Source organism: Cardiocondyla obscurior, linkage group LG13, assembly GCF_019399895.1.
Source record: "Cardiocondyla obscurior isolate alpha-2009 linkage group LG13, Cobs3.1, whole genome shotgun sequence".
Classification (NCBI taxonomy): Eukaryota; Metazoa; Arthropoda; class Insecta; order Hymenoptera; family Formicidae; genus Cardiocondyla; species Cardiocondyla obscurior.
In genome coordinates this window covers 4,318,675-4,335,629 of record NC_091876.1, presented here as the reverse complement: position 1 = coordinate 4,335,629, position 16,955 = coordinate 4,318,675, and the positions used below count along the sequence as shown (strand labels likewise).

The 16,955-nt window shown below is 34.4% G+C and overlaps 2 protein-coding genes across 3 annotated transcripts in view; one reads left to right on the top strand and one right to left on the bottom strand.

Moving 5' to 3' along the window:
- The window catches only part of Ip6k (Inositol hexakisphosphate kinase), a 129,350-nt gene that overhangs the window by 111,520 nt on the left and 875 nt on the right, over nucleotides 1-16,955 (bottom strand). The gene's annotated exons all lie outside the window — the stretch shown is intronic.
- On the top strand, nucleotides 4,514-16,724 carry LOC139107577 (G-protein coupled receptor dmsr-1). Its single transcript, XM_070665282.1, has 2 exons — nucleotides 4,514-7,427; nucleotides 13,815-16,724. The coding sequence occupies exons 1-2, from the start codon at nucleotides 6,392-6,394 to the stop codon at nucleotides 14,024-14,026; spliced, it is 1,248 nt and encodes a 415-aa protein (XP_070521383.1). The 5' UTR covers nucleotides 4,514-6,391; the 3' UTR covers nucleotides 14,027-16,724.

The following is a 16,955-nucleotide window of genomic DNA, read 5'->3' as shown; positions in this document are numbered from 1 at the left end:
CTATCTCGGGACATCGACTCGATGAGGATCGTTGTTTTTTTGCGAAATAGAGTACTGTTGTTTGCGTTAAATAAGTAACACGATCGCAAATTACACTCGTAATTATTCTCTAATATATATTGCAATATAATAACGCTACAACGACATAAATATCACGTTATTCATAAAGAAATAAAAAAAAAACGTTAAAATAATATAACTTTGTTAAAAAAACAAGATTACAAAATGATTATAATTTCACGGAGGTAATAATTGACGATAGCTAATTTCCTAAATATTACTATTGCCAATCGATGAAGAAATGTGAAAACAATAAAATAAAAAAAGAAGAAGAAAAAAACGTTGATATTGGCCATTGTAAAAAAGTGCCAAGTAAGTTTGCGAAGACTAAAATATATTGCTCATAAAAAAAACTGCTTGGAAACAATATAATATATGTACGAGTTGTCTCGAGAGGGATTCATGACTTCTGTTGAATTCCAATGAAATATTCTATCAATTACAATCACAGATAATGTCCGAAAAATAATTTCAGAAAACAGAAAAATTCCACTATTCGAAATGTATGCTTGGAAGAAAAATATAAAACCGATTATTTTTTATTTACCAGAAATAATACGTAACTAAACCACGGATAAGCTGAGAATATTCATATAAATAAAAATTAATTGTAAATTTATTTTTACTTGTAATCGTTATACGACTGTACTAATAAATTATTTCCACTCTTGTGCGATTATAATTGTTACATAAATATTACATTATAAAATGTGATGTACTCACTATTACTGTGTATCCTCGTAAAAATATTTTATTACATATCCGTGCATATTTTCACATCGAATGAATGCTATACTTGATTTAGAACAGCCTATAAATAATACTCGTGACGAGAAATTCGATATAAAAGAAGATAGCTTATTTTGAATCCTCACATTTTTTTTCCCTCCCGACCGAGAGGACGACCGAAAAGTTAACAGCGAATATCTTTCGTGTCATGTCAGAATAATAAGAAAAGTTTGATCGAAATGTATCAGAAACGACTGATTGTACGAGCAACGATTTCCATTCCACGTCAATGTTGCTTTCTCGTGACAAATACGTTAACACCCTGCGACTATTCTTCATCGTGATTGAGATGTCGTTGAAATCCGTCAACGAATTTCAGATGTATCGACCAGCGAACAGTCGTGAAATATACATTTGTCGAGATATTTAAACATTCACGCATCAACCTCGTCCGATCTTTTTATATAAAATTAAGAACGCTTTTTACAAGTAAACTAATATTTTAGACAGAAAATAATTTTAATGCGCCGCACGCGGTATTGCACAACACGCGAAAACTATATTTCGATCTCATGCTCTTACATTTTGCTCTAGTAAAAAATAGTTAATAGTTTATTCAAGATATATGTATATTAATAATAATGCACGCGCGCGCCCAGAAGCCGATGCGTAACGCTAATATTAATACAAACAGAATTCACGCACCGTAAAATAACAATTTCCCTTGGGCATTTAAACCCATTTAAATAATTATTATTACGCAATGAATACTCCCAGCTAAATGTCCCAGTTACAAGCGGAGCTACATTTCATTGTCAGATTTAAGGTTGTCTCACGTGTGACTTTTGTGAACAAAATGATATAACATCGAGATATTAAATCCGAAAGCATCCTTTTCTACGAGCAAAAATTTACCATTATAAATAATGTACAAAATTATATCAAAATCCGTATGGAGACTTTTAATGCGATACCATTAGGAAAAAGTCCGTTCTCGCTCGCTCTAATGTTAACGCTTTCTGCGCTCAACTCAACGTAATAGCTTTCCAGTGTTAGGTATAATATGCATGAAGCCGCAGAAACCTTCAAGAAGAAACGGAAACGAAGCAACAAGGTCAAAGAAGATAAAAAAAAAAAAACTCAGTCGAAAAGGAAAAAGGAATCAAATATTTAAACCCTTAAAAATCAATGTGTCTATATCCAGATCCCGAAGATATAAAATAATAACCTACAGGAAATAAGAAAATTTAATATTTTTGATACTCAATATCTTTAATCTTAAATAAAAAAAACCCCCCGCTTTAAATGTACATCTTAAATAAAATAAAATAAAAAAATAAAAAATTAGCCATAAAGTGCATATTTATAAAGTGAATTAAAAGAGAAATATAATATATTTTTAAAACAATTTGAAACTCGAGCGTACAAATTTGCACTACCCTTGTAAAGTCGAAGTAGATTTAATATTTAAAAACCTGTTTAAATAATTGACGAAGTTATTAATTTCTTGTCGCCGCTTTGTTTTATAATCATAACGTTGTTTAAAGAAGCCGGTATTAGTCAAATGACCAATTTTGTACCGGTCACTCTAGCCCCCTATCCACTTTAGCCCCTATCTCTCTTCAGAGATTACTATGGAAACGCGATCTAAGGCACTATTCCATCGTGTCTATGTATAACGGGGAAAATTGAATTCATTGAAATTATACCAGTTTCTGTCCGTACCGACTTTGATGGAACGACGAGTTGCGAACGGAAATTCGAAGCGTACGTTTTCAATCGAACGCGAACTGCTGCGCGTTGTTACCTGCACTCATTGTAAGCCTCGTATGCTCGAAGAGGCGACATGCGAATATCTTTGGTGGTTACCGAGAGACAGATAGCTCGGCACGACTATTAACGTACGTACAGAGAACGTAGAAATTAACGTCGGGTTGCTATTACAAATTGTTTCACATATGCAAAATGATTCTCGCTGCCACATATGTTAAGAGATATTGCACAATGCTCCGCACTTTGAAACAGAGAATACAAGATTCATCACTGAGCTCCATTAAATATAACCGTGGTACGATAGTACTAGGACGTAAGAAAATTAATCTCTGCGAATTTGTAAGAATTAAAACTATAAAATATTTCTTTCTCTCTCTCTCTCTCTCCTTTTAAACCGTAAAAATATCTGTTAAATTAATGTAAAAACAATTGTTTAACTCATCGTTTTTTATTTCATTCTTCCAAAGATGTGTACCATGTAAGAAAATATTTAAAAGAATTTTATTGCAACTATGTATATCGAAATTTCTCTGCCGTCTTAAAATTATCCTTCATTAAAAATGTTTAACGGTAAGTACGGATATTCGTTGCATTAAACGTGTACGTAATATAACGTGCAACATCAATGTGATTTACATATGAAACATTTAGCAGCGTATACTGTAATGATAACACGGAAGCGAGTATATTCGTGAAACATTTCCGCTGTCTACAAACCGCAGTATTTTCGTACGTCATTTTCGTACGTTTAGAGCGGGCCAATTTTCGGGCAAATTACTCGATTAATTAACTAAACATACCGATCAATTGAACACTTCCACTGAACCGATTGCTCTGATTTGCTAACGCAAATCCGCATTTGTAGGTGCTAATTGCGTTCGCTATTCAAAGACACCGAAGCGCGTACGTGGATTCCATTCGCGAGAGCGCGGCGTTCTATTAACGCGAGACAAACGACGAATGTAGTTGCGAGAAAAAGCAATCTTTGGTGATGCCGAGATTGCATTGCTATGTCAAAGCCGAGTTGGGAATCATCCCCATATCGTCGCAACCGGAAGCTAATACCGATTGGCGCGCCGATGATAGAAGCCAAACCCGAGGAAGGCACTTTAGCGAGTCGAAGTCGGGATCGCGAGCGAAAGGATCGATAAAAAAAAAATAATAAAAAAAAACTAAGAGAAATTTCAACTAGAAAGAATAAAGATAAAAGTTTCTTGACGCAAGGTGGCCAAGATTTTCTACCGCTGGTTAACATATGTCGACGTTTCGATGATTCCCTACGCTAACTTGAATGCTTTCTTTTACCCACGCGACCATTTCTTTGTCACAAAATCGTATTACGTCACGATAGGTTGTGTACAAGTATCGTCCCCTTCTTCTCTTTCTTATGTTCTTGCGTTACGTTTGATAAAATTAAATCTTCCAAAGTGCGACGGTGCTTTCAATGGTTCTTACAAAGGGTAGACCGTTTAAAATAAAGATGAGACGCGAAAAAGAAAATTACATTTAAGGGAGGGGAAATAAGAATAAAATTATTTGTATCGCTTCTCTAAACTACTTCGTAAAGAAATTCAATTTTTAAATAAGTAAGATATACAAATACAGCAAACTATACACGTGTAAACGAATTTTAAGTCGCGATAACAAGCGATAAATAATCGAATTGATATCTCATTCTTATTTAAGGATTTTCTATTTAGAGATTTAAATTAAGATTAAATATCCATTTGCCTTATAGATCGCCGCGTGTAAGATTTCTCGATCATTCTTGAGAATACTCGAGCTCACCTCCCGTTTTCGTCGCGGAGATGCAAAGAACGGCTTTGACAGACGAAAAAGGATCGCACGGAGGTGACGGAGGTGGTGAGAGAGACAGAAAGAAACAGAATGAAAGGGAGGAAGACATAGAAGGGGACCAGAATGGAGAAATAGACGCAGGCGCAAAAGCTACCCCAGTGTACGAGGCGTCGCGACGCCTTTTCGCTTCATTCGGCGTCCGGACGTCAACTTATCACATATGCGGAAACGCGCGACGCTCCTCGCCTATCTCTTTAACGCGAAACCGCACAGTGTTATTCGCGAAAGAATCGTTGAGAAAGCGAAAAAGTTGCGCGACGCTCCGGTTAAAGTGCGAGAAGTATGTGCGAGGAATAAAAGACAAATTATTCGAAGCGTAATAACGTGTAACGAGCGATCTCGAATAAGCGGCCGAAGTAATTTTAGCTGACGGCGATTTCCACGATCAAAAGCTCGCTCCTAGTGATCGATTAAGCGGGGGCGATAATTCGATTTGCAAGCGACGTGGGAAGTGGAAAACTGAAAACGGGATATTTGTGCAACCCCTCCCCGTTCCGGATTGACGATAATGCTCGTTTCGTGCTCGAACGGCTGTTACACTGTGCGTAGAAAAGTGTTCCTATGACACTCGTGGATCATTTGCACTACGCGAGGGTGCGGCAGCCACGATTAATAACCGAAGCGTCCTTCTCACACGTGTCACCGGCCGTACGTGTCACATGACGCTCTGTGATTTTACACGCGACACAAAAATTCGATTTGTTCGAAAAGTCGCGATTCCTCGAATCATCGTGGGAAATTGGACTCGGCACGGGCGACGCGATTAACTTTTCAAAAAAACTTATCGTCCATCCAGTGATGAAGAAATTTTTTTACGTAAATCTGGTCTACGTAATTAACATCGCTGTTCGGATCGGAAAATCGGAATAACCAAGTTGTCTTTTTAAAAAATGCTGCCTTTATTGTTAGAGGAGAGAAACGAAATCTTAATATTTGTCATGAAAAGGAAGTTGATATTGTCAGTGCGCGGAGTTTCTTAACCGCTGTTAAGAAATATAAAATCTAAATTGTGAAATATCAAAGTTGAGATCAACCGATTGCACTCACCCCGGATAGAGTGTCTTAGTCAGATTTAATTGTCGCTCGATAAAAGTGACAAGAAAAATTTAATTATTATCGTATTTCAATATTTCAACCGTATACATGTCTCCTTTGGCAACGTAAAAATTTTACCGGAACACTTTCGACTATGACCGTTCGAGTTAATTCAAGAGAAAGGATCTCGCGTAGTAACTTTATCCTTTCTTTCAGCTCCACGCGTATATCGCCACGAAGATCGTCTCAAAGTTATCGCGCGATTTCCAGTTCAAAAAATATCGAATTATCACGTTTTCTCGGTGTTGATTCAGTGAACAGCAGCTCTCGCCTTTTAGTCGAGGTTAATCAATCGAAACTTTAAAGTGAATGAAAAATGCGAAGTGGATGATGCATTATTTCGATTACATCTCGAAGCGACATCAAAATAACGAAAACATTATCCTGTTTGTTGTAAAATATATCAATCAATACCGAGTTATTAATTTTCCTTAATTTATTAAGGAATTTATAATCAATAATAATTAACAAATACTATTAAATAAAAATAAAAAAAAGACAGTTAACGTCGGTATAAAAAAGTAACATTTGTGTGATAATTATCTTAATAAATCTGACAGTGATAACTTTTAATTATAATCGTAACAGTAAACATAATTCGATTCTCAGTATCCAAGTAGGCACGTACAAGTCGTAGTAATTAACCGCGTCGTTATAATTGTCAGTAATTGGTGTAACTTGATGTAATAATGCGACTAACGATAAATCGCTATTTTTCACCGGAAAGTTCAACATTGATTAACTCCACCCCGGCCGTCTATTTGTGTAATGCTTCGTAAAAACTCGCGCTGTAAATAGTTATGACTCGGCCGAGAGACCAAGCGCGTGAAAGGAAGAAGAGTTGATCGAATGAAAAGCAAATGAAATCTACGCAAAGATGAATTTCAGCGTCAACTTAACGCCGACGGCGGAACCTGCGGGATACGCGTGCGGCGCGAACTTGGAATCCTTCTACAATTGGTATACTCAGGTGCACGGCTGGGCCAGTTTGCTAGTATGCATATTCGGCTCGATCGCGAACGTGCTTAATATCGCCGTGTTAACGCGCCGCGAGATGCAGTCGCCGACTAACATGATTCTCACGGGTCTGGCCGTGGCCGATCTGCTCGTGATGATCGAGTACATTCCTTACGCGATTCACATGTACCTCTACCAACGATCCCGCAGGGATACCTTCACCTACGGCTGGAGTATGTTCGTGCTATTTCACTCCAACTTTGCTCAAGTCTGTCACACGATCTCGATCTGCCTGACGGTTACGCTCGCGATCTGGAGATACATCGCGGTGGCACACCCGCAAAGAAATCGCGAGTGGTGCAGCAACAGGCGCACCTTCTTCATGATCGCCTTCGCCTACGTGTCCTGTCCGATACTATGCATACCGCTTTATATCAACACCGAGGTCCGGCCGCAAACGGAAATGCTGGACGAGCGAGGAATGAGCTTGAACCTAACGAAGCTACAACGGGAGGCCAACGGCACGCTTCCGTCTCTGGAAGGCTTGACCAACACCACCCTATATTTCGTAAAGCTCACGAAATCCCCGATGAGCAATGTTCTCAAAGATATCAACGTTTGGATCTACAGCGTGGTGATCAAGCTGATCCCGTGCGTGGCGTTGACGGGGCTGAGTATTAAACTAGTCAAGGTATTACTCGAGGCTAAACGGAGGAGGAAGAAGCTCACGACGAAGAACACCGCGATCAAAATGGGCAATGGCAAAGAGAACGCCTGCGAAAAGCCCAAGAAGAAAAGAAAGGGCAACGATAAAGAAAGACAGACTGACAGGACTACGATGATGTTGTTGGCGGTACTCCTATTATTTCTCGTCACGGAAATGCCGCAGGGCATTTTAGGATTGCTTAGCGTTATATTGGGCCCGAGTTTCTTCAACACGTGCTACGTAATGCTAGGTGAGTCCAAAACTATCCGAATATTATCGAAAATAGGTAATATTATGTATTATCGTTTTTTTTTTAAATACGCACCCACCCCAACATTTGCGTTACGTGTCAAATACGAGGACTGAGATTTAATTAATGATTCCTATTGTAATTTAACAGATAAATAGCTGATATCACTACCGTTGTGATAAATGCGCGAGAATAATAATAATTAATATTGAAGCATGTTTCAAGGTTTGACTTAATTGCTTTTTTTGTATTTTGTTACAATGTTGTTACTTTTTTTTTAGAGAACGAAATCGACATTAGTACTTATATTCTTATTTCTGATCTTGTATCTTTCCATTTAAAACAAGAAATATTTTATTATACCAATAACATCTATTAACTCTAATAAGTAAATCAATTAATTTTTATTAACTGCTTATTAATTGTTATATTTGTTACATATATTTTATTAACAAAATATTACGTTGTAAAATACCATAAAAGTACAGCTTCAATAATAAGTTGTAATTGACGTAATATATTAATATACTGCTTTTAAAAGTATTTGCTATGCTTTCAACCGCTTACAGCATTCTCGTAATAATTTCAGAGCAACATATAATATATGATGATGTAAAATGCAGATTAAATGTGATGACGATGAAAATGCCGGTGACGTAAAGTAAACATATTTAATGTTCGTGAAATGCATAATTTGATTTGCGTTACACTGTTTTCGCCTCAATTTCATATTTCGCGTATGAGACATTGTAATATCGAGCACATCAATTATTAACCATATGATCTTCCGCCGGGCTAACCGTTACAGATAATTTGTAAATTTTAACATTTTCTGGTTTTTTGGAAAAAATTTACTTTACTTTTTTCAAGATATTTCTCATCGTTAATAAATATAATTTCAAAAATATAAAATAAAGCTTGATCTTGAATAAATTTGCAATAAAATTTTATAACAAATCTCTGAGCCGTTGTCTTGAACACTTTTGATAATTTCTAAATATTGTAGTCGTTAAAAAAGTAATGTAAATAATGTAAGTAATGTAAGTAATGTAAATAATGTAATAATGTAAGTAATGTAAATAATTTATCGATTTATGTGTAAAATATTGCGATAGCAGTTATCTTTTTTAACGAAGATTACTCTTATTAAAACTTCTTTATATACAAACTATCAGACTGTTATATTTTACGCTATGGTGCCCTTTTACTTCGGAAGAACTTTTACGATATAAGTTTTATACGCTTTATCGTAAATGTCGAGTGCGGCAACGTATTTTCTATTTACGGTGGTTTCACAAACGAGATGTCTTATAGACAAATTCATGAAATTCACAGCAAATACTTGAGATTCGTATGAGTCTTATAGTAATCGATAAGACAATTTTTTTTTATTATTCAATATCAAAATAATTTTTATCCTTTCTCGCGTAAAATAATGAGAAAACTTTTTATTAAAATTGAAATTAATTTATATTATTTTATATAAACATATTTTTTAATTTATATAATTAAATTATTTTTATAATATGAAATTAATTTATATAAACATATTATACACGGTCGTGTAAAGTAACATAGCAATTCGTACTAAATAATAGGTACTCTTGTTTCTATCCTATTCTATTAACGTGATATTAACGAGCAGTTCACATTTCTCGAATGATGACGATACAGAGCAAGTTCTTTAACGCTCTCGACTATACTTCGCGTCAACAAAGTGCATAATTTAAAACCAACAAATGCTAGTGTGCTCGTAACAACAAATAAGAAATGGCTTTTTTTGACGATCCCATTACTAAATGCTAAACAGCGGTGGGATAATACATCGTCTTCTCTAATGCAATTTGTGTTAAAATTACAAAAGTTTGGTCGACTCAAAATAATTAATAGTTTAAGATTAAAAAAAAACCGAGAGAGGCAACTTCGAAGATCTCAGATAAAATAACGTACTTATAATTAAAATTTTTCCAGACCATCTGAAAATCTCCGATTCTATCATCTAACAAAGTTTTGCAAAAAACACGAGAGTAACAATTTCTGAATGTGGAACTTATAATTTGATGCAGCCTGTGAGAGCGAAAGGGAAAAAAAATTTTAATTAAAAAATTTGTATACTTTGCGTAACGTTAGAATATGTTTCTTCCCCATCGATTTACGAAAAAAAATCTTTTAGAAGGACGAACGAAAAATTTCTTTGAGATGCAAAGGTAAATAAATTACAGTATTGTTTTAACGAAACAACTGGTTACACAAACGTGGCAGACGTAAACAAATAACGGCCTTTTTAATGGATTCGTGATTTCAGTAATGAGCATACGAAAAGTGCATAATTTGACGCGGCGTGATACCATCACCAGAAAAGTTAGACGCTAACGAGGAAGTTACTGATTCCACAATAACTTCGAGTGACATAAACACGACATCACGTCGCGTATTATCTCAGCACGCTACTGGGAATAACGAGTACATCGTAGTATGAAAGATGGACACAAACGAGAGAGTATGGCTCATGAATAATAACGTTGTTCCGTCTCCTATATTCGTCAATAATAAACGACTCACAAAATTACAAGGAAGTTATATGGTCGATTACACGCTACAATTCCCTCAATGCTGTACATAAAAAAAAATATATATATTTTTTATATATTCTCATAAACACTTTTATATATGACACGTATACTTGGAACCATTAATGTAAGATATACCTGAGTGTTCTTACTGAGATAGGCAATTTTATTCTTATGCAATTTGTATCGATATCTCTCATATAAATTCAGATAATAAAGAAATACCCATTTCGTTAACAATTGTAAATTCGCGCAAGAGTAATCTTCGTCTATTTTACAAGCTTGTATTCATTGTAATGATACAAACCGTGACGATGAAACTTCCATTCATTTATCTAATAAAACAATTTTGAGACAAATGCACTGTTATGCAATGCACAATTTCAATTAATAAAGCTGTTTGTACTAAAGGTTAATTAAGAGAACTTTGTTTAAGAAGGAACCGATTCCACGAATTCGTTCTCGCAGTTTTATAAACAGCAAGCAGCAAAAGATTAATTAAAGTAAAACGCTGAATACGTAATGGCATCGTAAACGACGCGTTTCGTACCGAGGCACCGTACGTAATCATATAACAACACAACATATTCCCGAGTGGAAATTGATTGATATACCGGGATTCAACGTAACTCAAAAGCCGTTAAATACGATCCTGTCATCAGACAGACTGAAAAAATGGATCAAAGCGATGGATCCGCCGGGCCAGAACAGCGAAGGCAAAAGCGATTAGTATGTAAGTTAGAAAACTAAGCTAGAATAAGTGTTCTATGGAGAAAGTAAGAAAATAAAAATGTGTTATTATTTTTGGTATTGCAATTAATATGAAAGTGTATACAGCGGGTCAAAAATAAAAGACCATACAATAAAGCAGTGCTCGGAATTAGTTGCACATTTCGGCCCGATTCCAGAGACACCGCCTCCTTTCCTAACTACACTTGACGATCGGCCGGCCGAGTCGTCAAACCGCGCGACGCTGTTTCTCAGAAGCGTTGTTATCTAAGAAATAGACGTCGAGTGTAGTGAGGAAAGGAGGCGGTGTCTCTGGAATCGGGCCGAAATGTGCAACTAATTCCGAGCACTGCGGTAAACAATCGAAAGTTAACACGACCGTGTATAATATGTGGCATCAAATATCAATGTACACGTATATAAAATATAATACGGGCTGTGAGATTTTTGCGCCAACTTTCCTTATATCTGCTATCGATACAAATTTAATATTCGAATGCGTGAGCTTCTGACGCCGTGTGTATCATATATTATGCATTCATAATCGTAAATTATTAATTTTTAATGAAAATTAAATTAATCACAGAAAAAGAAAGTTTGAGAATATTTGAAACTCTTTTAATGATTTATTAATATTTCTGTAATATCTGTGTAATCTTCGTCATATAAAGAGAAAAATGTATACTTTGCATGAAAGCCTGCGGTTAAATTGAGGAGTGAATAACGATGGTGCACGTATCGACGTACGTGCACATAGGTACACGATGTTTATTAGCCTTTGTTTTCGCTAAACAAGATTACATTTGTACATAATTACAACGTCGACGAAAGTACACGATAATTAAAATATGCCAATCGAAGATAGAACGCAAACGTAACTATACTACTAGCTGCCTATCAAAAACAGAAGAGATAAATGTAACTTGAAATGTATAAAATCGCCTGTCGTTTCCAGGATTCGCAATCGTGAGATATGTTCAAAATTCTTTTTGATATTTAAATATTTAGAAATTCGAAATTTTACATTTTCCAGTCCTTCGGTTTCATTTATGCATTTTAAAATATTTAACATTTCTTTACATTTCATAAATTAAACTCGAAAGTAAACTTATGTTTATATTTAAATTACTATATTTTAGATATGTATCATTAGTTTTTTTTATACATATAAAAATCACAAATATTTTTATTTTGTAATTACTTCACTTGGGCACTTTATTTAATTTTTGACGGCAAATAAAATTTATCGATAAAATTATTAATAAAAATTTATAGTTTAACAAAATATTTTTTTTAATAAAACTCACGACTGTGCCTGACGTGTTGATGTATAAGAAAGAAAAACTTTGCGTTCTATTACAAATCCCCAATTCATTTTCTGCTAACACGGGAGAAAAAAGAGGTGTGTGATCTTTCAGATATTCATGAGTTGTCCAAGGTTTCAAATTATGAGAAAGTATATACATATTTTTCAAGAAAATGTTTAAAAGTATTTGTGCTTTTAATAATTAGATAGTAAAATTAAAAAAAAAAAAGAAATGATTTACACGCAAGTACCATTATGTTATTTTTTTTTCTTTTCGAAATATAAAAAAAATATTATGTCTTTCTTCATTTTTAAAAATAGTTGACAGATTGATTTGATATACGATAATATGTTAGTGAAGAATTCAATCTTTAAGAAGTTTAGACGTACGGAATTTCATATAACATAAAATATTTGACAAGTTTCCATATCTAGCTGAGATTTTTTTTTTCCTCAATCTAATATTCTGATGGGACAAAAAGATCTTATTATGTCGTATTTGGATCCTATAGCAGAAAAGATTTGTCACGCAAAGCATTTCACGACACTTTTTCTGCTTTCAGTATAATTTTATGATACGATTATGTATATGATAAAAAAGGGGAGATATTGATTTTTTTTTTTTAATATTTTGTTACATATATTTTATTAATAATTATAACAAAATATTACGTTGTTGTAAAATACCATAAAAGTACAGCTTCAATAATAAATTGTAATTAACGTAATATATTAATTATTAATATTTAATCATATACACTGTATATAATAATATATGGAATAGCAAATACTGTTAGATTGTGGCATTATAAAGTTAAACGCGGCGCGCGTTGAAAAAAAAAGAGGGTGCATTAATTAATTGTTGTAAATTAAAAATCTTTATAATTTTATAAGATCATCGCGTTGCATATTGCACCGCTTTTGTCATATTATTTGAAAGAATATATTTAATTTAATCAAAGAATTTATCATTACGAAGTGATGATAAAAAAATATCATTTTTAACTTTCAAATGCAAGTGCATATCTACATGTGTGTATCGCGTTACATTAATAATATGTACGTACGTGTATCTCATAAATTGTAAAAAAGAAAAAAAACACGCATGTATATACATGGCACATATATATAAAATGTTAGGTAGAATGTAAATCAAAGATAAAATTTCACGTAAAACCTTTGCCCTAGTAATCTCGCATCGAGAACGGTACTTTGGTGTCCACCCTATCCGAAGTACGCCGCGGTATCGCAAAAGTTCCCTATTATTTCCTCCGACAACCATAAAACGACACGATAAACGTCGCGTAAAACGTGGATTTGAAGAAACGACACACAATTCGCTGGGATTGTTTGCAGCTTGCGGTCGCGCGAGGAAACACACGTGGGTTTACCGCGACGGAAGGGTAATTTACGCAAACATCATCGACGGTAACGCGCCGAACAGAGGTGTGTGATGCTGACACCCCCAAATTAAAATTTTCAAAAAATTCAAGTTGCATTTGTTTGTCCACGTATGACTCGTTAATAAACGGAAAATCATTAAAAGAGCGTCTTAATTTCCAGTTCACTAAAGATCTTTTAAAAAAATAAAAAAATAAAAATTTCTTTTCTCCTTTATAAGGAAGAAACTTATGTACCAAATTCCAAAGGCAAACTTTTAAAAAATTTATTCAAAAGTTGAAAGAGTTGATGGAAAAGTTACTCAAGCTAAATCATTCCCGGCAATTTTGAACTCGCTACTAATCAAGTTTGTTATTTTTTTCTCTTTCTCTCTCTCGACAGGCGACGTGATAGACATTCTGACACTCATAAACTCGGCCATCAACTTCATCTTGTATTGCACCATGAGTCGGCAATTTCGTACGACTTTCAATCAGCTATTCTGCAATCGATGGCGATTAATCGGCAGATGGATGGCGGTGCCGCACCAACCAATGGAGAACAACGGACACACCGGGACCAATCATACAGTGACCCAGGTCACCCAGGTCTAGCATCGAAGAAGTCGACGGACCTTTTGCTATCCGGTGTAAAGTACCTACTGATTAATTTTCTTTTAGACACACGTCCGCGAGAATAGAAAAAGGATGTTTCACCCGTGATTCTCCATTCGCTAGTACAGTTGCGAGCAAAGAGAGGTGAAATTTATTTGCTCGCTACTGCCACTGGTCTTAATTGCATCGTCGTCGCCAACTTTAACGCCCGCGGCGTCTTCGAGCATTGGCTTTGCCGGTCCCGAACCTACGACACGCCCGGTGTGTAACTAATATTTGTCTTAAGTTAGCTGCCAAGCCGTTATGCTTTTTCCACGCGTGTTTCTTTTCTAATTTTACGTTGTAGGCAATTTTTAGGCGAAGCGTTATATTCTCTTAAGAGCGTTAGTGCGAGAGACCTATTATTATTATTTTGACCGAGGCACTGCGAGGCCTCTTGTATTGTTATCAACGGCGAAAACAGCGAGACTCGCGGACGAGTCGTCGACTCCGCGAGCGAACATTATTTTTTTAAATACATCTCGCAATAGAATCATTGGCCGCGAATAAAAAGTAGGAGAGAGACGCGGCGAGATAAAAGGACCGACTCCGTGCGGATCCGGGCTTTCTCTCAAGAATAAAGAAAGTGAACAGTGCGCTTAAATTATTTAATTCTCGTCACGAAAATCTATAAAGTATCCATCTACAACGTGCTACTTTGTTACATTGTAACGTGTTCGATTGCCGCCAAATTGACGATACGCACAATCGTATAATATTTAACAAACAAATGTGATAACTTGTTACGTAAATAACAAATTACTTTACACATGTACGTGCACGAATACTACGTTTTGTTCATAAAAAAATTTGTAATACAGCAAAACGTGAGAAAAGTTACAAAATTCTACGTCATTCCATAGCAAGTATATCTAGCATTGTTTTTAAATTTATATGTTTTTATTCGAATGACAAAATTAAACGTATCTTGCATGATAAATTAGCTTGTTAATATAATTTAAAAAATTCTATACAATTTTAGTAAAAAGAAACTTCGAAACTATTTATTTAAGATTTGGTTTATGATTTAAACGTTAATTTTATCACAATTTTATACATAAACAACTGGTTTAAAAAAATTGTTACAAAGTTCAAAATAAAAAAAATATACAAAAATGTTTAAAAACCATTAATGTTAATACCATTTAAAAAAAAAAGTGGAAAAAAAAATGATCCATTGCAATCAGCAAAATGGCTGAAGCAAATCTTCTTATGAGATAAGTAATATTCTCGTTTAGTTGAAATGAGTTATATGACAAGTACAATATTAAACTAAACCTTCTGCGTATTGGTATTAAATCCTTAGATCTTATGCAGTCTTGTACTATTAGGTAACCTTAGGCTCTGCAAGTAATGTTTTTTATTTCCGCGATAGAGATTCGTCAGAAAAAAAATGGCAATGCTTATTATAAAATACAAATCAACGCCCGTGTCATCCTATAAATGTGTTACGTGTTGTTTATAGCGGATAGCAAAATGTTCGTTGAACACTTGGCAAAGAAAATTAATAAAAAAAAAAAAAAATGATAACTAATAGAGATTGCGATTCATCTAACGTTAAATAGATAACGTTTACGTTAAATAATCCTCGTATCGGAAGTGTAAATGTATCTCCTGTGTAAGCTATATATTTTTGAAATATCTCTATAGATGCGTTACGTTTGAAGAACCGTGTTTCGCACTAAGTGACGTTAGGTTGGAAGCCAATTACGAGGATCAATTGAAAGATTCGTGTTTCTCGAAGCCTTTTGACAACGTTAACAAAGGCGGGCGTTTTCCACTTTCAAAGACATTGTCATGGATGTGTGTGGGCGTGCATGTGATCACCCCAATACTTCGTTTCGCGTTTCTCAAAAGCGAAACTGTATCATGTATAAGGTGTACATAAATACAAATGTGAAGCTTCGAAGAGAATGTGAAACAGGGAAAAGTGAATAAATGAGGATGATAAAGGACTGACACAAATATTTATGGGAGTCTTTCAATTTTAAGACAAAAACATGATAAAATATTTATTAAATGTGTCATCAAATTGTCCAACCTAATATTATAAATATTTAATAAATGCGAATACGTACGAGTCTCTTTTTCCATGTGCATACATAATTTTATTATCATGTTTTGATATAAGGCCATATAATCCTTTTATTCTTTTATGCGAAACGTAATAAAACGAATAGTAATTGTATTTTACCAATTATTTTATTAAACTGCGTTATTATCGATATTACGATAACGAAACGTACGAAACATTATATCGCTCTGTAAGATTAATGTATAAATTGTAGGAATTAATATTTTTATTGCGTCATACGACAGTCGTCTTTACTCATATGTATATGCCAATTTCTATGTTACGTTCAAAGATAATGATACGGAAATAATAAATAATTAATAATCTATTAAAATTATAAATTGTACTTTTAAAATTCTATTTTATAAGATTAAAAAATGTAACTACTTTGGCATTAAATAGAAAGTAAAAAAAAGATAATGAAAAGTTAACACGTCATCGATATTCTTATACTTGTACAACGATCAAAAGCAACAAAGTGAAAAATTTATTAATTTTGTAATATTTCCTGTAAAATTATAACATATCGAATTTTTAATAAAACTAGAGATTACAGAACGCGCGCCTTGCGCGCGTCATTACATTCGAAGATTAGTTAATTATATTAATTTAATTTACTTTTGTTAAGTGATTATCCATCTATCCTTCCTTCCTTTTTTACTTCATACCGTAGCTGTATTCCGGATTATCCTAACGTGTTGTAGCATTTTAAATCATTGCTCTGCTTTTTTTATAATCGCTATCACTCGAGAGACAAACGACCGAAAAAATGACGAGGGATTATCACGGCGATTTTTTGCAATTAAAATTAAGAAG

Bases quoted from the DNA above. Each gene is read 5' to 3' on its own strand.
- LOC139107577 (XM_070665282.1), top strand. From the start codon at position 6,392: ATGAATTTCAGCGTCAACTTAACGCCGACGGCGGAACCTGCGGGATAC. The intron at 7,428-13,814 runs GTGAGTCCAAAA...CTCTCTCGACAG, and splicing joins CACGTGCTACGTAATGCTAG to GCGACGTGATAGACATTCTG.